A 27,525-nucleotide genomic window follows, 5' to 3' on the forward strand; every position below is an offset into this window, starting at 1 on the left:
CACTGACTCACCGAGGCTTCCCGGTGCGGGCTGCGCACGGGAAGCAACCAGAAGACTCTATCACATCGATGCTTCTCTCTGTAAAAATCAATAAAACATATCCTCCGTTGAGGATTAAAAGAAAAACAAACCCCCCTGGTTTGGCCCTCCGTAGGGTAGCTCAGTTGGTCAGAGCATCCTCCCCATAAGCCAAGGTTGAGGGTTCCTGCCGGAACGGCACAGACAGGAAGCGCCCAATGAGTGTGTAAGTGGAAGAAACTGACGTTTCTCTCTCAAATCAGCTCCAGGAAACGAGCAGCGCGCTGCCCTCCGCGGGGATGACGCCGAGCGCGCAGCCCGCCCCCGTCCCCGCCGCCCTACCCCGGCCCTCCTCTCAGCCGAGCGCTGCTGCGCCGGGGCCTGGATTGGCTCCGCCCGGCGCCGCATCGCCGCTCCGAGGCCGCCGAGGAAGTGGCTGGGGACGGCCGTTGCGCGGAGTCGCCTTCCTCATTCGGCCGGCAGCTGGGGGTTCCATCGCCGGCATGGCCGCACCCGACCCCCGCTATCCCCGCGCCTCCATCGAGGACGACTTCAACTATGGCAGCAGCGTGGCCTCCGCCAGCGTGCACATCCGAATGGGTAGGTCGCCCCCTCCTCGGTCACCGCGGCCGGTCCTGCCACGCAGTCAGCGCCGGAGGCGAGCTTCGGGCTTCCGGGGGAGAGCGCCCCCGGCCGGACCCCGCCGGGCAGCGTGGTCTCGGGGCTTCGGCGGGCGAGCCCTGCCCTCCGCCCTCCGCTCGGGGCTCCGGGGAAGGGCACCCCCGGCGCTGGGCCGGCCGGGCGGGCGGCGGGCGGGGCGCCGCTCTAGGGCCTCCCAGCTGTGTGCGCAGGAAACAAAAATGGAGCCCGTTCTGCTCGAACCCTGTCGTCTACGGTGTAGAAAGGGGCAGATGAAAACCTCGGCAGCCTTAATTTGGCCTCTTTAAATTAAAAGAAACTAGAGATTATTTTTTGCGGGGAAAATAAGTATATTGTGTAATCATTGTGATGTACACCTGCATTAAGTTATCTGCTGCGATGTTTGTGCTTTAGGGCTCGTGAACGCATTTTCTTTTATTATTTTTATAGAATCTATATTGATTTTTAGAACTAGGAAGGGATTTCGAAAGAGAAAGTAACGTGATGTTACAGCTCATGTGAAAGAACCCCCTTCGGCTGCCTCCGGCACGCCCCCTACCGGATCGAGCGGGCAGCCGGCGCCTGTGCCATTACAGGGAAGCACCAGATCACGTCCAACCAGCTGAGCCACACCGGCCAGGGCACGCATTTTATTTTTTTTTTATTTTATTTTTTATTGATTTGAGAGAGAAACATCAATTTGTTGTTCCACTTATTTATGCATTCTTGTGTGTGCCCCATCCAGGGATCGAACCTTTAACCTTAGTGTATGCCCAAGATGCTCTAACCAATTGAGCTACCCAGCCAGGGCCCTTGTGAATGAATTTTAATTACCTATTTTTCTGTGTCCTTTGCTGGATTGTAAGATCTGTGAGGGCAGCGACCATATCTATTTTCACTATTTTCTTTCTGCAGGACCTAGAGCTCAATATAGATTTGAGTATTATTGGGGCAGTTGCTGGAAATGGATGCTTTCTAAGTCAGTCAAAATACCATATTAGTTTTAAGTTATGTAATATCCAATGGGCAGAAATTATTCTGAATTTAAAACGCTCAGTTTCACTTAAATGGAACTCATTGTCCACTCTGTTAAGCCGGTTGATCACAGAAGCTGCTCCAGATTTTTATCATGTCACGGCAGCTGGAACTTGTTCTGGAAAACGAATTATGGAGCTCTGATGCAGTAGGAATCATGATCTCTAGCATCTATATTTCTGGAGTTGAATTTTGGAATTATTTTGGCAAGTGACCTCAGTTTTTGTTTTTAATTAAAAATTTTAAATTGTGGTAAAATACACATAACATTAAAATTTTACCATCTTAACCATTTTTAAGGGTACTAAAGTTCAGTAGTGTTAAGTATATTCACATTGTTGTACAACCAACCAGAATTACTTCATCTTGCAAAACTCTACACCCATCAAAGAACTTGCCATTTTCCCCACCCCCCCAGCAACTACCTCTCTACTTTCTGTTTCTATGAATTTGGCCATTCTAGATACCTCATATAAGTGGAATCACACAATATTTGTCTTTTTGTGACTGGTTTGTTTCAGTTAGCATGTTTTCAGGGTGTGTCTCTGTTGTAGAATGTGTCAGAATTTTCTTTTTAAGGCTGAATAATATTCCATTTTATGTGTAAAAAATTTTTTTTATTCATCTGTTGGTGGACATTTTGGTTGCCTCCACCTAATTATGACTAATGCTGCTATAAAAATAGGTATACAAAATCTTTTTGGGACCTTGCTTTCAATTCTTTTGGATATATACCCAGTAGCTGAATTGCTGGATCAAATGTGTTTTGGTGAAAAACCTGTTTTTCCATTGGAAAAACCCAGTTGTTCCCCTTGAATTTCTCTCTTTCTTCTCACACAGAACACTTCTGACATTTCTGGTCACCAGATGTGTGGGGTTTTTTCCCCCAGTACCAAGCAATTCTTTGTGATACCACCTGGGTGTCCTCCAATTTAAACTCAATTCTGACACTATTTACCAGGAGGTTCTGAGCCCACAGGTTAAGGGCTCAGTCCTACAAGGCTGCTCCCACCCCACTTTAGATGCCAGTCACAAGTAGTAGGTCCCCAAGTTACCCACAGCTTTTGTTTGACATGGCCACAAATTAGAGATTCCTAAGACCCCTTCCTCAGGTGTGATAATTTGCTAGAGTAGCTCACAGAATTCAGGGAAACACTTTCATTTACCAGTTTATGGTTCAAGGATGGAGATGAACAGCCAGACGAAGAGTATATAGGGTAAGGCCTGTTAGGACGGTCTCAAGCGCAGGAGCTTCTGTCCCTATGGAGTTGGGGTGTGTCATCCTTCAAGTACATGGATGTGTTCTCCAACCAAAAAGCTCTCTTAACCCCATACTACTGGGATTTTATGGAGGCTTCCTCATGTAGGCATGGTTGATCTTTAATTGCATTTTTAGTCCTTTTCCCTTTCTCAAGAAAATGGGGGTTGGGTTGGAAATTCCAACTTCTAATCATGGCTTGTTCTTTCTGGTGACTGGCCCTTGTCCAGGAGCCATTCAGAAGCCAAAGCGGAGCCATAAATATAACAAAGATACTTGTTATCTTTGTTACCCACAACATTAAAAGGAGCCAGCCCTGTTAGGAACCGGGGTCAAAAACCAGTATTAGAACAAAAGATGCACCTAGTGCTCTTATCACTTAGGAAATTATAAGGGTTTCAGGAGCTCTGTGTCAGGAACAAGAGACAGAAACCAATATATGTTTCCTAACAATACGGTAATTCTATTTTTAATTTTTTGAAGAACCAACATGCTGTTTTACATAGAGGCTGGACCATTTTAATCCTCCCACCAATTCCTGGCAACTGAATGCCATAAAGTTTTGCTCAAAATTTTTGTAATAACAATACTGTCGTTTTCCCTGGAATTACAATTCCTGAAATGATATACTCCCATGTTTTATAGAAAACTAAGTATCAAAATACTTGTGTAAAATAACATGGTTTTTTGTAGTGAGGCTGGGGGACTAGAAACCAGATTTTGTAATCCCTAGATGAATACTTTTTCCACTGACCTGCATATGTGGACTGTTTTTAAAGAAAAATCAGTCTTACACTTGATTTACTTCTGTATGTCTCATATCACTATAACAATACTGATCTAAATACCAAAAACTCAATAAACATTTGTTCATTCATGAATATTTAATTTATGCAAGAGCATTTTACTTAGGAGCCCTGGTAATTAGGCTGTTACCAAACTGACTACATTTGTATTAAAAAGTGGTTCTCAGCTGTCTCTGGTCCTTTACCAATTAATAAGAAAGAAGGAAATGCCCCAATTGTTTTTTAAAGCAATTTAAGCTGCCTGTAATGTGTATATTTTCTGGAAAATAATTTTGGAATATTATATACATAAAATATCAAGGCTCCCTGTTGGAAAACAACAAATCATGAAGCTACAGAAAAATTATGGGAGAATGAATATCTAAGTACAGTCTCTATCTTGAGCACTTTTACAGTGCCAATTAAGCTAGTTTATATAGCTAGTTATATATATATATGAAATATAGTCTATTATACTAGTCTGTTTTACAATATGCTATATGTATATTTTTGAAACACTAAGAAATACTATTTTATAGACTCAGGAGCATGTTATAATCTATGGGATTATATTATACATACTTTCCTATAATTTTGTATTTTCACTGAATATATTTTACATGTAAAAATAGCAATACAGCCCTGGCCGGTGTGGCTCAGTTGGTTGAGCATTGTCCCATGCATTGAGAGGTTGCCAGTTGAATTTCCAATCGGAGCATGCAGGAGGGCAGCTGATCAGTGGTTCTGTCTCATCGATGTTTCTCTCTCCCTCTCCCTTTCTCTTTCTAAAACCAATAAAAACATTTTTTAAAAAGCAATACATAATAGCTTTTTTAATGGCAGTGATCTTACATAATATGTACATACCACAATTAATTTAATCATCCCCTCTTGATGGATATTTAAGTTTTTGTTTTTTCCTTCAAATAGTGCTTTAGGGAACATCTTTCTATATCTTTGTGAATTTCTGCAAGTATTGCTCTGGGATAAATTTTTAGAAGTGAAATTATGGTGTCAAAAGAGTATGTATACTTTGGGAGATTAAAGATGGCAGCGGACTGAATGGAAGCTACACTGACACTCTCCCAGGACCAAACTGGAGTTACAACTAAAATAGAGAAAAACCATCTTGAATAGTCATCTGCAACTGAAGACAAGCTGGAGAGCACCCTTATAACCAAGGAGGAAAGGTGGAGACTGGCAGGAAGTGTGGAGGCACAAGAGGGCTGGCCGGGCTGCCACAGGCAGCAGCTGAAGGTCCAGAGGGATATCTCAGCTGTGGGGGGTTCCCACTGAGGACTCTGGGACCTAAACCCCAGTCTGGGCTTCCCAGCCAAGAGCACGAGAACTGAGATAGGTGCCCACATAACATCTGGCTGTGAAAAGCAGCAGGGTTTCTGTCTGCCAGGGAGATATGGCTGGAAATGCAGGCACCCTTTTAAAGAGCCAACACACAGTTTTGTGTGCAGCCACTCACCTTAGGCTCTGGCAGAGAGTGGGAAGAGTGGACTGGAGCTGTGTGAGGAGAATCTAGGGTTTGGGCTTTTGGAGACCAGAGCTCAGAGGGCACCCCTCTGGATTCCTCTGCTGAGGCATTCCCCCATACTGCAGAGGATATCTTTCACAGGCAGACATTTACCTTGCAAGTAGCTTTTGCCTGAGGGGGAAACAATTGTCCCACCCTGCTGGAAAACCTCTCACCCTACCTAGTGGAGTTTCTACTGCCTGAGGGTCAGTAAGAGACTGATAATCAGCTGCCCCACCCTGGGGAGGCTCCTAAAGAGAATCAGATTAATCAGCCTGCAGGCAGAGGGAGACCTCAGAGTGCTTTGAGTCTCTGCCTGATCTACTTCTGGAACTGGGCCTTAGAAAAGCAAACTTTGGTGTGCATCTTAGTCCTGTCTATATGCACCTAGCCCCAACAGAGGGGACCTCAAGCCATGGTTTGTTGATAGCTCCAGACAGGTTACTTGAAGCAAGTCTCAAACAGTGTATGACACTAGCCTGCACCAGAGACCTTTCAAAAAGACTCAGAGTCCTAGCAGGCCTACCTAATACATAGAAACAAGCCCAAATAGTCAGCCAAAATGGGGAAACAAAAAACAAGCCCCAAATGAAAGAAGAGATCTCTAGTAAAAGAGCTAAATGAAACGGAGATAGGCAATCTATCAGATATAGAGTTCAGAATACTGATTGTAAGGATGCTCAACAGCATAAAAAAAGATATGGGAACTATGAAAAGTGACCAATCAGAAATGAAGAATGACACAGCAGAAATTTAAAAAATACACTGGAAGGAATAAACAGCAGATTAGATGAAGCTGAGGATCGGATCAGTGAATTAGAAGACAGCGTAGAAAAAAAAATCAGAGACCCAAAAAGAAAAAACAAAAAACAGGACAGTCTAAGGGAGCTGTGGGAACACGAAATGTAACAATATTTGCATTGTAGGAGTACCAGAAGAGGTCAAAAGTAAGCAAGGGTTAGGGAACCTGTTTGAAGAAATAATGGCAGAAAACTTCCCTAACCTGATGAAGAAAAAAGTCACACAAGTTCAGAAGGCACAGAGAGTCCCAAGCAAGAAGAATCCAAAGAGGCCCACGCCCAGACACATCATAATTAAAATGCCAAAAATTCAGGACAGAGAGAGAATATTAAAGGCAGCAAGAGAAACTCAATCTGTTACCTACAAAGGTGCTCCCATAAGGCTGTTAGCTGGCTTCTCATCAGAAACTCTACAGGCCAGAAGGGAATGGCATGAAGTATTCAAGGTAATGCAAAACAAGGATTTGAAACCAAGACTACTCTATTCAGCAAGGCTATCATTCAAAATAGATGGTGAAATAAAGAGCTTCCCAGACAAAAAAGGCTAACGGAGTTTATCACCACCAAACCAGCATTGCAGGAAATGTTAAAGGGACTGCTATAATAATAAGAAAAAATAGAAAAACATAGGCATAAAGAATTAAAATGGCAATAAATAAGGACCTAGCAATAATAACCTTAAGGCCTGTCCAGGCGTGGCTTGAGCATCGACCTAGGATCCAGGAGATCAGGGTTCGAATCCCGGTCAGGGCACATGCCCAGGTTATGGGGAAGGCAGCCGATCAATGACTCTCTCATCATTGATGTTTCTATCTCTCTCTCTCTCCCCCTTCCTTTCCTCTCTCTGAAATCAATACAGATATGTTTAAAAATAATAATAATAATAATAATAATAACCTTAAGGACTTTAAGGGAGAGATCAACAGCAATACAGTCATAGTCGGGGACTTGAACACTCCACTGACTTCACTGGATAGATCTTACAGACAAAAAAATCAACACAGAAACTGACTCTAAATGGCACACTAGATCAGATGGATTTAATTGATATTTACAGAACATTTCACCCCAAAGCTGCAGAATGTATATTCCTCTCAAGTGCACATGGGTCATTCTCAAAGATAGACCACATGTTGGGAAACAAAGCAAGTCTCTACAAGTTCAAGAAGGTTAGTATCATATCAAGCATCTCAGATCACAATGGCATGAAATTAGAAATCAATTACAGTAAAAGCACTCAAAAACATTCAAACACACGGAGGCTAAATAACATGTTATTAAACAATGAATGGGCTACCAATAAGATCAAGAAAGAAATCAGAAACGTCCTGGAAACAAATGAAAATGAACACACAACAACCCAAAACCTATGGGACACAGAGAAAGCAGTCCTAAGAAGGAAGTTCATAGCACTACAGGCCTACCTCAGAAATCAAGAAAAATTTTTAGTAAACTAACCCTACAACTTGAAGAATTAGAAAGCTCCCCTGTGAAGCAGTCTGGACCAGGGCTTTTGTTTGCTGGGAGTTTTTTATTACTGCTTCAATTTCATCAGTTGCTATTAGCCTATTCAGGTTTTCTGTTCCTGATTCAGTTTTACATGATCTCACTCATATGTGGAATCTAATAAACAAAATAGGCTGAGGAACAAAATAGATCCAGAGACATAGAAGCATGAAACCAGACTAGTGAATTTCAGTGGGAAGGTGGGAGTGGGTGGGGAGAGATTAATCAGGGAACTTATATGCATATATGCGTGACCCATGGACACAGACAATAGTGTAGTGAAGGCCTGGGGGTGGCGGATGTGGGTTGGAGGGGATCAGTGAGGGGAAAAAGGGGCGATACCTGTAATACTTTCAACAATAAAGATAAATTTTAAAATATGTATATTTTAAATTTGATTGATGTCATTAACTGTCCTCCAAAGACATTGCCCTTATGACTCTCCAGGGAAACAATATATAAGGATCCCTTTTTTGCATCCTCACCAACACTGAATATCATCAAACTTTTTAATATTTGGCAATCTGGTACGTGAGGGGTTAGCAAACACTTTCTACAAAGGCCTGAATAGTAAATATTTTCAGTTTTATGGAGCCATAAGGTATCTGTTGCAACTACTCAATTCTGCCATTGTAGTGACAAATCAGTTGTAGAGGATACATAAATGAGTGTGGCTGTGCCCAAGAAAACTGCTTACAAAATCAAGTGGTGGGCTGAATTTGGCCAATGGGCCATACTTGGCTGACATTTTGGTAGGTAAAATATGTTATCTTGTTTTAATTTGCATTCATTTAGCTATGTGAGTGAAGGTGAACATTTTCCTTCACTTACAAAACTTTATTGGGCTCTACTGATAATAGGGATCAGTGAACAGACAATATTTCAGTCCTCAAGAGTGTCATTTGGATTGGGAGTTGGGAGATTCAGGGATTGAAGGGGGGACAGAACCTAAAGAGGTAAGCAAATAAATAGGCTACTAGCTGTGATAAGTTCTCTGAAGAAAATAAACAGTGATAGGAAAACAGAGTGGTAGCTATTTTATTAAAGAATTGTTAGGAGATGGCAGTTGTATGAGAAAGAGCTTGCCAGGTGTATTTGTTATCTTGCTTTATAGACTATTACCTCAAAATTTAGTAGCTTAAAACAACAAACAGTTATTATTTCACATAATTTCTGAGAATCAGGAATCTGGGACGGACTTAGCTAGTTTGTTCTGTCTGGTTCAGAGTCTCATGAGATTCTGGTCAAGATGTGGGCTGGGGCTGCAATCAGCAAAAGGCTTGACTGAGCAGGAGGATCTGCTACCAGGAAATCTTACTAATATGGCTGTTGACAGAAGGCCTCGGTTCCTTGCTACAGGACCCACACCATGGGCTGCTTGAGTGTCCTCAACATGGCGGCTAGCTTCCCCCAGAGTAAGCAATCCGTGAGGAAGTGTTGAGGAAGCTGTAGAGCCTTTTATGACCTTGTCATGGTAATCACACACACTGTCACATCTCCATCATTCTATTCATTAGATGCAGGTCTCTAAGTTCAGTCCACATTCAAGGGGAGGGGAATTAAGGCTCCATCTTCTGAAGGTGGTGTCAAATAATTTTTAGGCATGTTTTAAACCACCACAGTTTTCCCTCTAGGCAGAAATTATTTTTCTTCCTTACACATGCAAGCCAAGACCCTCTCGAAGACTTTGGCACTAAAGAGACAAATTATTTGTGCCCACACACCCAATACACAATGGTAGGACAGGCATAATATGGTGGATTTTTGCCAATAAAATTATTCAGTAAACTTTGTGGTTCTCCTACGATTCTTATTAAGGTGCATTCCATTAGATAAAACATACACTGCAACTTCTGCCTTATTTTTGTTAGAAGTGAGCCACTTGAAGGAAATGTCAAAAATTGTGGACATAGGTTAAACCACCATTCCATGTAAAGAAGATAAGGGCATTCCAGGCAGAGGAAACAGCAAGGGCAAAGGCCCAGAAGGAAGGATTTGGCATGTTTGGGGAACAGAAAGGTGGCTAGTGTGGGTAAAGCATATGAGGAAAAGGAAGAGTGGTATGAGGTGAGGTTGGAAAGGTTCTATATATCATGCTGGGCCTTGTAGGCCCCATAAAAGCTTTTAAATTTTATTGTAGGTGTAAAGGAAACGATTGAAAGTATTAAAGCAGGGAATCACAGGATATGGTTTATTTTACAAAAAAGATCACTCTGACAGCTGTGTGGAGCATAAATTAGGTGGGATTAGAGTGAAAGGGTGGAGACCAGTTAGGCTACTCCAGTTGTCCAGGTGCAAGATCATACTAGAGAGGTGGCAGAGGAAACCAAGAGGTGGATGTGTCCTACACTGCAAGTGGAAGTTGTAGTAGTTGTTAATGAATTGGGAGGAGGGAGGGGAATCACAGATGACTCCTACATTTTTGGCTTGGTGGTTGTTGGGTCTAGTAACAGGAGAAAACTGGGAGAGGGAAGATTTGGGTAGAAATGAAGAGTCCCTGTTTTAGCCATCTTAACTTTGAGATGTCAAATAGGAGTGAAATCAGGACTTGGGGGGAAAAGATATTGCTGTTGGGCTTGTATTTTCATATTGGATCTTTTCTTTTTCCATGTGATCTGTATATGCATATCCTTTGCCACTTTTTATATTAGTTATTCAAAATGGGTATCAAATGTTGCTTTTCCCTGGGATTTGACTTAAGGCGCCATTTTTAAAGAGAATAGAAAAACCTGTGATCTGAAATATCTGTGTAAGGTTTATTTTGGCTTAGCACAGGTTTCTGTAAAATGTTTTCAATTACAAAAGTAATAAATATTTATTAGTGATATATAAAAAACACAGATTAGCAAAGAACTGAACATGAAAGTCATCCTCAGTGATAGTGCCCAAAGAAAACCATTATTAACACCCTGGTGTGTATTCTTCCTTTTTTCTTCCTTGACTGGCAAAATGCACCTTACATTAATTCAGTATACATTTATTTGGCTGAGTACTAGTGTAATGAAAATGAATAAGACATGCTCCGTATTATTAGGGAGATTTTACTCTTAATAGACTAATGGGAGTGAAGGACAAGTAGGATTTACCAATTATAAAGTAAAGTGATTATGCCCTAGCCGGGCATAATCGTCCCATATGTCAAAAGCTTGCAGGTTCGGTCTCTGGTTGGGGCGCCGCTGAGCAATGTTTCCTTCTCCCTTTTCTGCTCTAAAATCAATAAAAACATATCCTTGGGTGAGGTTTAAAAAAATAAAAATAATAAAGCGATTAGAAGTATGTTTAGTGTCCCTTGGGAACATGAGGAAGAACATTTAATTCAGACTGGGGAAGTGAGAAAGGTTGGGTCTTGAATGATGATTAGCATTTAGCTAAGGTGGTGAAGGCAGAGGATGTTATCAGTATATTTACATAGAGGAGGTGGGAAGTGTTGCTAATGTTTTATTTCTGAAACTGGTAGTGAATTGGTGTCCAGCGTATTATTTATATTATTTGTATATCAAGACTTTAATAAGGTTTTTTAAATCATTAGGCCTTGGAGTTAATTTATGGATGTTGATAAAATATTGTGAAAGTAAGAATTTCTTATTGTATAGAAACTAGAGGCAGAGGTGCTGTGAGAAATAAAAATAGGTGAGTGAAAGTAAGTTTATATATTGTTTGCCTTTTAAGGGGAAGTTAATTTTAGGGAAACATTTGTACTGCTTTGAAAATGTATATGTAATCATATGCTTTCTGTTCTGCATTTCAGTTTCAAGATTAATCATTCTTTTAAAATGTTCTGTTTTTAATCTTGTTCTGTTGTATGCTGCTGTTTACAAATATGCCTTTAGTACTTTCTTTTGATGAAAACATACATTTACGTTCTAGCCCATTAAGTTAAAATTTTTTTAAGTTCATGCTTCTTGAAGGATAGTTACCACTTACAATTTTTTTTCCTTTTGGAACATTTTCTTTATGTTTTAGTTACAGATCACATTATTTAGATTAATATTTAAGAAAGAATACATATAAAAATTTAGTAAGAAATTTGATCTTGCTGTTCTATGATAAATGCTTAATAAAATAGTTATATGTAAATTTTTTCTTTTTTAGCCTTTCTAAGAAAAGTCTACAGCATCCTTTCTCTGCAAATTCTCTTAACTACAGTGACATCTGCATTTTTTTTATACTTTGAGTCTATACGGACATTTGTACATGAAAGGTAAGATGATTCTGAATCACTTCCAGCCATTGCTTATGATCAAAAGGGCACAAGCAAAGTTCTTTATTTTCTGCTTACTTTATATGTTTGAATGTAAAAAGTTTCATTATTAACTTTTGTAAATAATATTAGTTTTGTTTAGATAAGGAAAAGCATTCTACAATATGGTATTTACCTCTGAACTTTTTTGCTTATAGTTTCGTAGGGCTAAACCCTAATCTCCTTGAATCATAGCAGGAATTTTTACAGTATAGTTTTTAAGTATTAATTCTTTTGCTTTTATTAGACTTTATGCCTTGTCCCCAAAGCCTAATAGAAAAATAAAGGTATTTAATAAATGTGTTTTTCACTTATCTTAGTGTTGGCTCACGACTAGGATAATTTCACTGAAAAGTTTTCAAAGTCCCTCCAAATTATTTATAGCAAATTTGTTTAAGATCAGACCTCCAAAATAATTATTTTTATGGCTAAAAGTAATATATAGTGTTTATATTAAAGGAAAGGAACAATAAGGAATATATCTTTTCTTAGGAGTAGGTAGTTTCTATCCTCCCTCCCCTCCAGCAGGGGAGCCCTGAACTATTAGTTTGCTCCTTGGGGTAAAGATCTTTAATTTAAATGAGCTATACAGTAAGTGCCCTAGAAAAGGAGTTAGGTATAAAGTTTTTTCCTTACCTAATAGCTTTTCTTTGTATTTTAGTTAAAAAAGCAGTATGCTAATTAAAATATTATTCAAATATGATAGAAGTTCATGAAGTAAAAAGTGAAGTCTTCCCTTGCATTGGGGGCCCTTTTCTTTGTCTTGTGCTCCTCTCCATCTCACACTCCTCAAGTTTCCCAGATGGAAAAAAAAATTTCTTTTGACAGTTTGGTGTGGATCCTTTCAGATATTTTTTGTACTTTTACAAACACATAAAACAGGCAGATTTTATTAAATTTGGTAATACTATATATGCTGTTATTTTTTTTAACTTGAAACTGCTTTTAATTTTATGTCTTTCAGTCCTGCTTTAATTTTGGTGTTTGCCATTGGATCTCTGGGTTTGATTTTTGCATTGACTCTAAACAGACATAAGCATCCCCTTAACCTGTACCTGCTTTTTGGATTTGTGAGTACTTTGATCATATCTGTTCCTTTAATATTTATTACTGAGTTTTACATTTATTTACCTAATTGAATGCATATATGTAAATAGTAGCAGAACAAAATGAGTTTTTTAAAATTTTGAATATTTTAGGAAATTACTTATAATCTCCTAGTCTGTAAGAATTTTTAAACTTAGTTTCACAGTTTTTCTGTCAGTATTATAATCCAGTTGAAAAAATAATGAATTGTAATCACATAACCTGGCTTTGCCACTATCTGGTTATGTGACATTTGTCAGGGCATTTAGCCTTTCTGTACCTAAGTTTTCTCAGATGTAAAATGAAAATTTTAAAGTAGATTATCCCTGTGATACTTTCTATCCCTAATATTCTGTGCTTTTCTTGGGGAAAAAATTATACTGTGGCCTTAATTTCATGGACCTTAAATTTATAACTAACTACTCAATGTTATTTTTATCTTATGACTGTTCTTTTAAAGGACCATTTTGTTCAATTGATGTGCTTTACTAACTTGTTTCAAAATCGTTGGGGGAGCTCAAGTTTAAGTTGTTTGCTGAGATATTTGTGACAATTAAAACCCAAACTACTACCTATAAAAACTCAATCTCAGAATATGATCAGAATGAGTTGGTAAGGCCTCAAGTTATATACATATAAATATATACACACACACACACACACACGTATCTGTTCCTTTAATATTTATATTCCTATAATATATGTAATATGTTATATTTATATTCCTATATATATATATATATAAAATATGTGTTTATTGGTTTCAGAGAGAGGAAGGGAGAGGGAGAGAGATAGAAACGTCAATAATGTGAGAGTCATTGATCAGCTGCCTCCTGCATGACCCCTACCGGGGATTGAGCCTGAAACCCGGGCATGTGCCCTGTCTGGGAATCAAACCGTGATCTCCTGGATCATAGGTCGATGCTCAACTGCTGAGCCACGCCAGCTGGGCAAATTATATATTTTTAAAAATTACTTTTCCCATTCTTATATTCAGTGTGACTTAGGTTCTGACTTAAAAATTTACATCAAAACTTTCCAAACTAATATTAAGAATATTTATAGTCAAATAAGATTGTAACTGCTACTTATCAGATTAAACTGCCTTAAAGTAAGTTTTATGAATTCTGATAACAAGTTTTTGTTAATATTATGAAAGAAAAGCTCATGACTTTGGAAATCACAATTATAGGAAAGGTTATTCATTTAAATCTCAGGCTCTTCTGTTTGCAGGTATCAATACCCTAACTGAAGTTATTGCTAGTAGCGGGGAGTTTATTTTAAGGATATAAGAGCTTGGGAACCCACCACCCCACCCCTTCACACCTCAAAAAGAAAAGGAACCAAAGGAAGGTTCTAGAAATGATGCTATTGTAGGAAATTCAACAGCAAGAGTTTGTAGTCTCCTCTCCTTTCTTCCATTACATTTCTTCTCTTCCTTACAGCTGTCCTTACACATAGTTTTCCCCTTTAGTTTTTATATGACCCATTGGGGGCCCTCATATGATTCATTAACCTTTTAGCTTTAGCTCCTGCTACCACTGCTTTATTTTGAGTTGAGATGTCTAAGTGAGAAAGAATCTGATTAATGGCATAGGTCACACTGTAGATTGTTAGCCACTATGGGTTGATAGCCCCTGGGTTACATGCTAACTCCTGTCCCAGTCAGCTGTCCTGAGGAGGAAGTACAAAAAGAAACAGCATCATGTTGAGTTCCTGTTCAATTCTACAGATAGCCAGTCTGCTTTCAGCAAGACTGTGATTCAGTTCTTTGGGGACAATGGTATTGGCCAGCTTTTGCCCTGCAGTGAGAGGACCAACTAGAAAAGCATCAGCCAAACGCTTATGGGCAAGATAGGGTCACTTACTGCTACAACTATTGATCATGCCCATAGCTAAAAATGGTTTAACAAATAAGGAAGTATGTAAAATGCATTTCTGATTACTCAGAGACCTCTGATACTAAGTTATTTTTTCCTATTCCACCAAAATAAGGAAGGAGAGGGATCTCACCTTGCCTTAGGGGGCATGTGTGTGTGTACACACACTTAAAAAGGGGCGTTATTTTGGGATGCTTTGTTTTCCTAGTTTTACTTGTTCTCCTGTTTATACTGTTCTTTTTCCTTCTGATACTTGAGTATGGGGGTAGGATTTCTTACCTAAAATCATGTCACAAATATCAAGAATGTTGCCCAGAAGAAATATTTCTGTCATCTTTTGCTACTACTTCCCTGACACTACCAACAACATTGTAACAAAATGTGGCAGTGGCTTCATTGCCCCCACATCTATGTACAGTTTCTAATACCATTTTTGCTCTGGTTCTAATTTTTTGATTTTAGGTAGGGAAGGTTTATAGGGAGTGCTTCTATGTATGATTATACAGCTATTGCTGTTACTTCTGGCTTTTATGATATGGTCTATCAGATGGTTGATAAAAATCCAACTAGAGTAAGCATATAAGACAAAATAGATATGTAATTAAGAGGGAAAAGAAGCTAGAGGTTAAAGCTCAATATCCCTAGATCTTTTATTTAGGATTTGAGTTCAGCTACTTGTGACATGGCTTAAACAATGACAAAATAACAGTGGCTTAAACAAGATGGTTTATTTCTCCTTCATGTAAAAAATATGAATGACTGTTTAGTGGAGTTGTCAGGCCCAGGTACCTGCTAAGGTCCAGGTATCCCTAAAGTGTTGTATGGTATAAGATGCTCCCCATAATGTCTGTATTCGATCCAGTTATTTTTTGTAAATGAGAAAGAGGAGGAAGCCTCTTTGCTTTTAGAAGTTATACACGTCTTTACTCACACTCTGTTAGCTAGAATATAGTCCTGTGGCCAGATCTAGCTGTAAGGGATACTGAAAAATGTAATGTTTAATCTGAGTAGCTGTGTGTCCAGGTAAAAATTCTGTTACTAAGGGAGAGAATATTGTGAGATAGTTTTAAGACTCTGCCACACCAAAGTGCTACTTATATATTCAATATTAAATTAAGAATTAGTAATTAAATATAAATACTCAGTATTCCTATGTTTGAGATATTTAAGTTTTTATAAATGCGCACATGATTTGCAATTTCATTTTTTCTTTTAAATATATCTTTATTGATTTCAAAGAGAGGAAAGGAGAGGGAGAGAGAGATAGAAACATCAGTGATGAGAGAGTCATTGATTGGCTGCCTCCTGAGCCCGCAACCTGGGCATGTGCCCTGACTGGGAATCGAACAGCCATCTCCTGGATCCTAGGCCGATGCTCAATCACTGAGCCACGCCCGGCCGGGCTGCAATTTCATTTTTATTTATATTATACTGAGTGAGAGAAATAAAATGTTCTGTACTATTTCTATAACCTTCCTCTTACAGATATGAATGAAAAATCTAGTTAGAGTTTAAGGAGTGATGGGATCACGATTCTCACTCAATATGTTGAGGTCTCATTTTTGTGTGGTAGACTTATATGTCCCATTTACCTCAGAAGGCTGCTCTGAAGCTTAAATGAGATCATGCATATGAATCATATTGAACTAGAAAATTAGAGCCATGTACATGATAGTATAAATTTTTTATGCATTTATGTAATTACAATTTCTTTTTCTTAGACACTCTCGGAAGCTCTGACTTTGGCCTTTGTTGGTAAGCTATATGTTACAGTTACTTTTTAATGTGGATAAATATTCTGGGTAAAAGGTATTAGGAGCTAAAGCTTAACATCATGGAATGTCATATTTCAAAAATATGGTATAGGATAAAGAATTCATAAACTATAGGCAAAATTAAATGTTTTTATTTTACATAGTTCAACTGAGCTTAGAGGAAGTGGAAAACAATTAGAAAAACAATGGGAATAAAGAACAATATTCATTTGTGTTTATCCATTTATAAAAAGAAGACAATCATAGCTAATCTTTTCCTTAATTTAAAGGGCTCTTAGAGGAGCTCATAATATGTTTTGAGCCAAGTACTTTCATCATGTGCTCAGCCTCTTGAATTGCCTGCATCAAACTGTGCTTTATTATTATATATATATCCTCATATTTTATCAAATGGCCCCACAAAAAACAGTAGTAATTTCTGTTTTGTATTTGGTGTTAAATAGTGTTTGAAAGGAAGTGTCTGTTATAATTACTTGATGTACCCTATGTAATGACTCAAGTAAAAAATTTAATGATTTATTAACAGTAAAAATTCTGATTGTCGCAAAATGATTAACTTAGGATATCAAAAGGGTCAGCATTAACTATTACTCTCAATAAATTGTTGATTCGCATGGTTAATATGTTTATCTCTTCCTATCTTGTCAGTACTTTTCTAACCTTTTGATGCCAGTTTATTGAATGTATGTATTGTTTGGTAATCCATCTCTTTTATAAAAGAATCAGAATATAAGAAAATAATAACTACAGAAATAAATAAGATTGAAATTTTATTACATAGGAAGTATTAATATTTACTTATTGTTAGGTTTATTATCTATTAATGTTAACTTACTATTAATGTTATTATGACATCCATCTCTGTCCTCCCTGACTCCTACCATTTGCAAGGGATGTAGGAAAGAGTTTTATTTCAGTGTTATTGGAATTGGTGGTAGAAATACATAGATGGGGTAATCTGAGAACATCTTACACTGAAATTACTGACAAGAAGCAAAAGTGATTTCATGTTTTATCTTTCTGCATTCACCTTCCTAACCCTGTAATGGCATAAATGGAGAAATTCCAATAATGTAGCATTTAGGAATAGAAAGAACTTGGAATAATTAATCCCTGAAAAATTAAAAATAACTTAAGTGGTTAGTAACAAAGCAATTAACTTCCCTTAATGAGGTTGTAATTTATCATTCTCTTAAAATGTTAAGCAGTTGTATTACAATAGCTATAGTCAATCCAGAAGGTCATTCTAAAACTATGGAAGGGAATTTGGTATATATTCAGTAAAACCATGATGATGTACTCCAAGATAATGAAGGTTTGGATATAGAGCAAATAGTGGTTGGTTTCTATTCTCTACAGGGTTGGTGAATGGCAGACAATGCAAGATAGCCCCAACAGTTTTCTTGCCCAGTTCCTTTGATCTGGGCTGATGAACTGGGTGCAGTTAACCAGGTGCTTGCTAGAACTGTTTGTACTATTCAGGAATTCCCAGCCAGCCACAGGACCCAAAATCCTCTCTATTGATATCTAAGCCACAGTGGACAATCACCACAGATGGTAAACTGCAGCTGGAACAGGGGTTGGATGAGAATCATTCCACCATATCCCTAAAACTCCTAACTGCCTAGCTGCATAATCTCCAGTTATTTCTTTAACTTCATAATAATGTGACCTCCTTATTTTGCATTAATGAATATTTTGGAGCCTAGTTATTGCATTATGGGTGTAATTTTACTGTACCAATCCATATTCAAGGCTGAAAAAGGAATCTTTTCATAATTGTTTTTATTGGCAAGTAGTACAGGAGAAAATAAAACATTTCAGTTAAATCCCAGAAAAAAAGCTGTTTTATATTATGTTTATATGCATTTTAATCAGTATTTTTTATTTTATTTTACAGTTACTTTCTATGATGTATATATTATTCTGCAAGCTTTTGTATTGACTACTGCAGTATTTCTTGGTTTGACTATGTATACCCTACAGTCTAAGAAAGATTTCAGCAAATTTGGAGCAGGGTAAGTTATATATTCATGGCTATGATAGATATCTTTACTTTCAGATGCTTTAGAGAGAAGTGCTATACTGTTAGCTTTGGATACTGCCTTTTAACTAGAGCATAATGAAAGGTCATCTCTGAGTTCTAGAACCAGGCCCTACTCTCTCAGAAAATCCAAGGACATGGAAAGTAGCTTTGAGTCATTTCCTTCCCCTTTATGTTGAAAGTGAAGTGAATGCCAAAAAAAAAATCAGCTTTCTTGAGAGGCTAGGCTTGTGTGCTTTATGAATGGTATGGAATTTGCCTAAGTTATTTAGGTCTTTGACTTAACATAAGTGTTACCAAGACCATACACATCTGTGGTGAAAGTAAGGTTTTGGAGATGTCTGCATGAACCTTAAAACTTTTTTGATCCATTTGATTAACCTGTATTCTTCTTCAAACAAATAGATACATGGAATGATGCTTTTTATATTAGAATAATAGTGCTGTGTTGCCCTCACTGGGTAAGAATGAATAGACTCTTTTTCTAAGATCACCCTGGCTTCCTGTTGGCACATAATCACCCAACCATTTTCTGTTCTTTCTCCTGTTACAACACTAAAAATTTACAAAAGTCTACTCTTGCAAAACTTTCTTTCCTCTCCCTCTTTCCCTCTTGGTAATCCGTACTACCAGAAATCTCTGTTGGGATAAAATATAGTTGGTTAGGCAACACTGGTAATTGTGCAAGATGTACATATAGTTTTATTAAAATGGAGTTTGATTTAGGGAGAGGTAACATTTTTTTCTGATTCCTTATTTTTGGGGGGAAGGATGTTTCATACATATTTGTGGGTATATATGGTGAAAGGTTTGCTGTCTGTTTCTTTCTATCCCAATCTCCAGCTGCTCCCCACCTTCCCATCCATTCTGTAGTCTCTAGAGCTCCTGGTAAATAATCTCCCCTATATTTGAGCTTCTTCTTAATATATTCTTTCTTCTTATCTCAGCTGAGACTTGATTCCTCCCTGAGAACTGTTCTCCAGCTGCTCATTCTTCCAAACCCTGTATAGCTTGGGGTGGGGGGTTAGTGTTGAAAACTGCTTCAGTCCCGCTGCCACTTTTCATTACTCCTTCAGCATAACAGAAACTCATTGCTTTAAGGCTTTTGCTACCTGGTGACAGACTCCCTACCCTTTCTCGTTACTGTCACTGGTCCCTTTTTTGGTTAAGCCTCCTCATTCTTTAAAGACTTTAGCATCAAACTACACGTTACGCCCGTCCATCACCTTCACCTCTCAGTGTCTCTGGACCTCTTCTGCAGCAGCTTTCATTCCCTGCCATAGCCATTTTGTGGACCTTGCTTTCACTAAGGATTTTTCCATTTCTCAAATCTTAAATGCCAACAGCCCACTTTCTTTCTTCAACCTTCTATCCTTTTAGCTCTCCCATTTCTTTACTCCCACAACACCTATCTACTATGCCTGTTCTTCAGCTACTGTTACTGTAATAAACTGTCCTTCATCTCAGACCTAGGAGTCTCTTGTGTTCTACCAGCATCCACAAAGTTGTGCCAGGCTCACTTTTTAGCTTGTAAGGAAGGTAAAACCTTAGATGCTCTACAGTTCTTAATCCCACCTTCCCATACTTCTTGGTGCAGAAGCTTTGGGGTTTCCCTAGGGTCTAAGTATGAAAAAGCAAGTCCTGAGTCCTTTTCAGTCCTGAAGGATCTATGCTATGAGGTGGGTGGGATACTATATTCTAACTTAAGTATCCCAGATGTATCCTGAGGAGTTGTGTGGCCATTTCCAGCAAGAGAACCGAGGGCTGGAATCTCACCATACCCTCAGTTCACTATACTGTATTGTAATATAAATGTATATTTACTTTCTGATTTAACTCTGTTGTTAAAGAACATATTTTATATGATTTCAGTCCTTTTGAATTTATTAAGATTTATTTTATGGTGTCTTGGTTAATATTCTTTGTGTACTAGGTGTGTATTTTGCTGTTGGGTGAACGTTTGAAAAATGTCAAATAGGTCACATTGGCTGATAATACTGTATGCTTACTAATATCCTGCCTGCTTATTCTATCAATTGGTGTAAAAGTGGTATTGATTGGTCTATTTCTCTTATCAGTTCTATAAGTTTGCTTCATGTTATTTAAAGCTCTGATTTTAGATGCACAAACAATTACGATTGTTAATACCGTATTAATAAGCCCTTTATCATTATGAAGGGGCTATTTCTGGGAGCATCCTTGCCCTAAAATCTACTTTTTTAATATAGTTACCCTGGCTTTCTTTTGATTGTGTTAGCATGGTATATCTTTTTCCATCCTTTTATTTTTTAACTTATTTGTTCTTGTTAAATGGTTTTCTTGTAGGTAGCATATCATATACTGGGATCTTGCTTAATTATTTTTTAAAAATCCAGTCTGACCATTTCTCCTACTTACTGGTGTCTTTAGACCATTTATATGGCTGTGTTTCAGCCTACCATCTTGTCTTTTGCTTTTTGTTTATTCTATCTGTTCTTTGACCCTTTTTCCCTCTTTCCTTCCTTCTTTGGGACTGAGTATTTGATTCCAGTCATCTCCTTTATGGTTAATAGCTATAGCTCTTTTAAACAGAGGTTCCTCTGGGTTTTACAGTATACATGTTTAAGTTGTTATAGTCTATCTTCAATAATATACCATTTCATGTATAGTATACTTATATCTGCTCTCCCTAACCTCTGCACCATAACTTTTATTTTTTTTTTTAAACTTTTTTTTTTTTTTTAAATATATCTTTATTGATTTCAGAGAGAGGAAAGGAGAGAGAGAGAGAGCTAGAAACATCAATGATGAGAGAGTCATTGATTGGCTGCAGCCCGGAACCCGGGCATGTGCCCTGCCCGGGAATCGAACCCTGATCGCCTGGATCCTAGGTCGACGCTTAACCGCTGAGCCACGCCCGGCCGGGCTGCACCATAACTTTTAGTTCTACATGTTAAAAACTAATTTGCTTTAAACATTAAATTATCTTTTAAAAAGATTTAAAAAATAGATGTCTTTTATGTTCATGCACATATTTACCATTTCTGTTGCTCTCTATTTCTTTGTGTAGATCCAATTTCCATCTAATATTTTCCTTCTGCCTGAGGGATTTCCTTTTAACATTTCTTACAGTGCTGGTCTGTTGGTCTTAGCTTTTTTTTTAACCTTTTGAAATGGGTTGTGTAGTTTCTGACAAAAAGTCTGCTGTCTTTCTTTTCTTTGTTCCTTCGTACATGTCTTTTATTCCTTAGCTATCTTTAAGATTTTCTGCAATCCCTATTAAAATTCCAACAGCATATTTCATAGATCTAGAAAAAACACTTCAAAAATTTGTATGGAACCAGAAAACACCCCAAATAGCCACAGCAGTCCTGAGAAAGAAGAACCAAGTTGGAAGGATCACAATACCAGATATCAAGTTATACCACAAAGCCACTGTAATCAAAACAGCCTGGTACTGGCACAAGAACAGACATAATAGATTAGTGGAACAGAACAGAGAACCCAGAAATTGACCCATGCCATTATGGTCAATTAATATTTGATAAAAGAGGCAAGAACATACAATAGAATAAAGAAAGTCTTTTCAATAAATGGTGTTGGAAAAATTGGACAGATACATGCAAAAAAATGAAACTGGACCACCAACTTACACCATACACAAAAATAAATTCAAAATGGATAAAAGACTAAATGTAAGGCATGAAACCATAAACATCCTAGAGGAAAACATAGGCAGTAAAATCTCAGACATCTGTCATAGCAATATGTTTGCTGATACATCTCCTAGGGCAAGAGAAACTAAGGAGAAAATAAACAAATGGAACTGCATCAAAATAAAAAGCTTTTGCACAGCAAAGGAAACCATCAACAAAATGAAAAGGGAGCCCACTGTATGGGAGAACATATTTGCCAATGACACATCGGATAAAGGGTTAATATCCAAACTATATAAGGAACTTATACAATTTAACAAAAGGAAGACAAACAATCCAATTAAAAGATGGGCAATCGACCTAAATAGACACTTCTCCAAAGAGGACATACAAATGGCTAAGAGACATATGAAAAAATGCTCAGCGTCTCTAATCATCAGAGAGATGCAAATTAAAACCACAATGAGGTATCACTTCACACCTGTCAGAATGGCTACCATTATCAAGTGAACGAAATACAAGTGCTGGCGAGGGTGTGGAGAAAAGGGCACCCTAGTACACTGCTGGTGGGAATGCAGACTGGTGCAGCCACTATGGAAAGCAGTATGGAATTTCCTCAAAAGATTAAAAATTGACCTGCCATTTGACCCAGTGATCCCACTTCTAGGAATATATCCTAAGAACCCCAAACACCAATCACAAAGAACTTGTGCACCCCTATGTTCATAGCAGCATAATTCACAATAGCTAAGATATGGAAACAGCCCAAGTGTCCATCAGTAGATGAATGGATAAAAAAGCTGTGGCACATTTACACCATGGAATACTATGTGGCTGTGAAGAGGAAGGACCTTTTGGCCTTTGGCACAGCATGGAGGGAACTAGAGAGTATTATGCTAAGTGAAATAAGCCAGTCAGAGAAGGACAAGTACCAAATGATCTCACTTATATGTGGAATATAATCAAAATAAAGTGATGAACAAAGTGGATCCAAAGAAGCTTGGGACAAACTGAGGGATCTCAGAGGGAAGGCAGGGAGGGGAGTGTGGGTGGGGAAAGATTAATAAGAGAACTTGTATGTTTATGGGCAGGCCCATGGACATTGACAATGGTATGGGGAGAGCCTGGGGGTAGGATGGATGTGGGGTGGAGGGGATCAGTGGGGTTAAAAGGGGGACATCTGTAATGGTCTCAACAATAAAGATAAAGAAACATTAAAAAAATAATAATAATAAAATAAAATTTGGCTTTAAAAATTACCTATTCTGTTATTTCAGTCTGTAGTTATTTCCTTACTAATTGTAATATTTTTTTCAAAGTGACAAATGTTTTAATGTTTTACCTGTCATTTATTTTGAGGGTGGCACTTTTCTTAACATGACCACCTAAATATATGTATAAGAAAAAAGGTTTAAAATTTTTTCTCTCTTTTCTTCCAAATTAAATAATGAAAAATCAATTTAAAAAAAAGATTTTCTGTTATTTGATTAACATTTTCAGTAATTTAATTACAATATTCCTTGGTATAGTTTTTGATCCCGCCCACCTTCTAGGATGTCAACTTAAAGTTTTCATCAAGTTTGGAACATTTTGGGCCATTATTTCTTCAAATATTTTTATGTTCCCCCTTCCTTCTCCTCTCCATTGAGACACCATTTACAAATATGTTAGATATCTTGAAGTTGTTCCATGGTTCACTGATGCTTTGTTTACTTTTTTTCTAGTCTTTTTCTCTCTGTGATTCATTTTGGTTAGTTTCTGCTACTATTTTCAAGTTCAATAATCTTTTCTTTTTTAGTGTCTAATCTGCTGTTAATCCGCATCAGAGTATTTCTCATTTGACATATTGTATTTTTTAATCTATGGAAATTCAGTTTAATTTGTATTTTTAAAAAATATCTTTCATTTCTCTGATGCTGCTGCTTTCTTCTACCTCTTTGGAATATATTTTTTAATGTCATTGTCTACTAATTACATTTTTGTGTCACTTCTGAATTTGTTTCTATTGATTGATTTTTTTCTCTCCTTGTTATAAGTTACATTTCCTTGGTTCTTTATCATGCCTTTACAGTTTTTGATTGGATGCTGGTTATTGTAAATTTTACATTATTGAGTGATGAAATTTTTTGTTTTTCTTTAAATATTTTTGGCTTTGTTCTTCTAGGAAGCAGCTAAGTTCCTTGTAAATTGCCTGAACCTTTTGAGTCTTATTTATAAGCTCTGTTAGGCAGATCCAGAAGAGCTTTCAGTTTAAAGCTAATTTGGCCCCATTATTGAGACGGTACCCTTCTGACGACTACTCAAAGCCCCCATATCCTAGGTCTTTCCACTCTGGCTGGTGTGAATGTGAACTATTCCTGGCCCTGTGTGAGCTTGGAGGATTGTTCGACCTGCTTCTCTATGGTGATTGTTTCTCAGCCTTGGCCACTTCCTCACCTGTGTACATTGATTTGATTAGTACTTGGCTGAAGACTCGAGGGCAACCCTCTGCATGTCATCAGAGCTAGCTAGCTCTATGTATAGCTCTCTTCTCTCTGGAACTTTGCCCTGCAAATCCCAGCAGCCACTTTGGCCTCTTCCAACTCTGAATTCTTATCTTCTCCTACTCAAATTGACCACAAGGCTCCATATGGGTTCCTGTCCCTACTTTGTGGCCTTGAAACTATCTAGCTGGGTTAGTCTTAGAGTTCATCTCCTTTGTTTCTCTTACATCAGGAATCACTGTCTCATGCTGCTTGCTATCCAGTGTCTGAGAACTTGTTTCATATATTTTGACTGGTTGTTATTTAAGGAGACAGGGTAGATTTGGCCCCTTTACTTACTTGTGGCCTAAACAGCAGATGTGTATTCAGGCTTCTAAGTCTCATATTTAATAACAAAGGATTGCCATATGTATATAGTGTTTGTATGAATGGTAACTCGTAAAATTATAACAGTGGAAACTTTATGTACATAGTTAAGTTCTGTAATACATCAGAATAAAATAGAGAATACACTGGGAACTTTAATGGGTGTGTATGTTCACAGAAGAATTTGTTGTTATTTGGTTTAAAAATGCAGTTACTTTTTATTTGTTCATGTATATATTTTCTGAAGTTTTATAGATCTCTGAATTAAAATACTTTTAACGCATTTCTACTTACATCAGTTATTTTCTTTGCGTTTCAATGGAAAGCTTATAAAGTTCATGCTCCTAACTCGTTTTGTACACCATGAAGACAAATATTTACTAGACAGCTGTCTTCTTTCTGGGTATTCTGCGTTATTCATCGCATGTGTATGAATTCTTACATTTAAATTATTCTTTGACAAATATCAGGATGGATTTATTTCTTCAGAAAATGCTGAATGGCTTGCAAAGTTTTTTTGGTAAGGAACAATATTCTAAATTATTAATGTTTTGTCTTCACAGACTGTTTGCTGTTTTGTGGATTTTGTGCATATCAGGAATCTTGAGGGTGAGTTGTTTTAGAATGATAACTTGAAATATAATTCTGGCCATGTCAATATAAATAATCTCAAAAAGCTGTAAGAGGTAAACTTTTATGATAGGATACTTAGTTATAATTATCTGAAACATTTATATATAGAATCACTATAAAGTTATCTTGAAAAATCAAGTTCTTACATTAATCAGTATTATTGATGGAAAGAAAGATGAACAAATGAGTTAAATCACATAGGAAGGAGCCCTCACTTGTAATTGCTAATCTCCAAGTGACACATGTAATTACGACAAAATTTTTTCCAATAGTTTATATTTGGAATGCTATTGTTCAAAGTCAAGTGGGTAACTTAATAGGGGGATATCCATTGATTCATCTATTCATTCTTTCATCCATCAGAAGCCAGGATGGACCTGTTTTGCCTTTGTCTGCTTTTAACATTTATATTCAAAGTTGTACAGCATTATTAGTTATATACAGGGGTGGGCAAAAGTAGGTTTACAGTTGTTCATATGGAAAAATATATAAAACAAGAATAAATAATAAACTGTTTTCATGTACTCACAAATATAAACCTACTTGGCCCACCCCTGTATGTAGCATATGTAACTTAAGAGCAAGTAACTTAAGTATGCTTAATACTGTTCTTAAATATAAATTTATTACTTTAATCTCTTGCCTACAGTTATTTTTTTATAGTGAGACACTGGAATTGGTCGTGGCTGCTGTAGGAGCCCTTCTTTTCTGTGGATTCATCATCTATGACACACACTCACTGATGCATAGGCTGTCACCTGAGGAATATGTATTAGCTGCCATCAACCTTTACTTGGATATCATCAATCTTTTCCTGCACCTGTTGCGATTTTTGGAAGCAGCTAATAAAAAGTGACTGAAAATGGAAATAAAGTTTGAAACATAATCAACTGTTAATTATTTATTTGTATGCTGTGTACTTCTGAGCTATTACTATAAGATAGCAGGTTCTTGAGTTAAATTTCATTCAACATTGTTTTGTAATAATGTTGGTAAGAAAAACAAATCCTTTCCCAGTCAGGGCCACTGTCGGTGTGCAGTTTGCAAGTTCTCCTCATATCTGAATGGGCTTTCTGTAGGTACCCTGGTTTCCTTCCATATCCCAAAGATGAATTGGCATGTCTAAATTGTCCCAGTCTGAGTGAGTGAGGGGGGGTAAGTGTGTGCTTCCTGTGATGGGATGGCATCCTGTCCAGGGTTGGCTTCTGCCCTGAGCTGCCAGGGTAGACTCCAGTCACCCCAACCCTAAACTAGAAAAAGTGGGTTGGAAAATAATCATCTTGTTTTTATTGATCTTTCTTAAATTTATAGCTCACATTTATTTCACTGTTTAATACTGTAAGTGTTTTGGGTCTTTATTTATAAGTTTGGTATGCTTTTGTGACCAGAAATATGCCATAGGAACTTAACTTTTGTTTATATCAATTAGCCTATGGTAAAATTGTTTGTTTTATCCTCACCTGAGGATATGTTTATTGATTTTAGAGGGAGGGAAGAGGGGGAGAGCTTGAGAAAGATCAGTTGCCTTCCACACTAGACCAGAAATTGAACCTGCAACCTTTTGGTGTATACAGGAGGATGCTCCAACCAATTGAGCAGAATTGGTTTTGTTGTATATGTTGTTTTGCTTAAAGTTGCAGTTTCCAAGAACCTATTGACATTAAATGAAGATTTACTGTATAATTACTGCATATGTTGGTATTATATAATAGTACTTATGATAAGTAACATATAAGTTACTTTATTAAATATATAATTACTAGGTTATATAATAGAAACAAATATTTTAAAAATTTATCTTTATTGTTGGAAGTATT

General features: G+C 37.5%; 2 protein-coding genes across 5 annotated transcripts in view; one reads left to right on the top strand and one right to left on the bottom strand.

Annotated features, from left to right (window-relative positions):
• The window catches only part of IRAK3 (interleukin 1 receptor associated kinase 3), an 81,974-nt gene that overhangs the window by 53,989 nt on the left and 460 nt on the right, over positions 1–27,525 (bottom strand). Inside the window, exons 2-3 of one of the 4 annotated variants that reach the window (XM_081128643.1) lie at positions 1,492–1,575; positions 12–78 (exon numbers count right to left, since the gene is read on the bottom strand). The exons of 2 other annotated variants lie outside the window; for them this stretch is intronic. In XM_081128643.1, coding sequence (XP_080984769.1) covers positions 12–78; positions 1,492–1,544 — 120 coding nt within the window. In that variant the 5' untranslated portion in view covers positions 1,545–1,575. Of the gene's footprint in view, positions 1–11; positions 79–1,491; positions 1,576–27,525 lie in introns of those variants that run through there. One more of the 4 variants, XM_081128648.1, reaches the window with a different exon arrangement.
• Positions 18–26,610, top strand: TMBIM4 (transmembrane BAX inhibitor motif containing 4). Its single transcript, XM_081128653.1, has 7 exons — positions 18–618; positions 11,659–11,767; positions 12,771–12,876; positions 16,494–16,527; positions 18,448–18,565; positions 25,639–25,684; positions 26,358–26,610. Exons 1-7 carry the CDS (start codon positions 318–320, stop codon positions 26,562–26,564), a joined length of 921 nt encoding a protein of 306 aa, XP_080984779.1. The 5' UTR covers positions 18–317; the 3' UTR covers positions 26,565–26,610.

The sequence above is a fragment of the Miniopterus schreibersii genome, assembly GCF_964146895.1.
Source record: "Miniopterus schreibersii genome assembly, chromosome: 2".
NCBI lineage: Eukaryota > Metazoa > Chordata > Mammalia > Chiroptera > Miniopteridae > Miniopterus > Miniopterus schreibersii.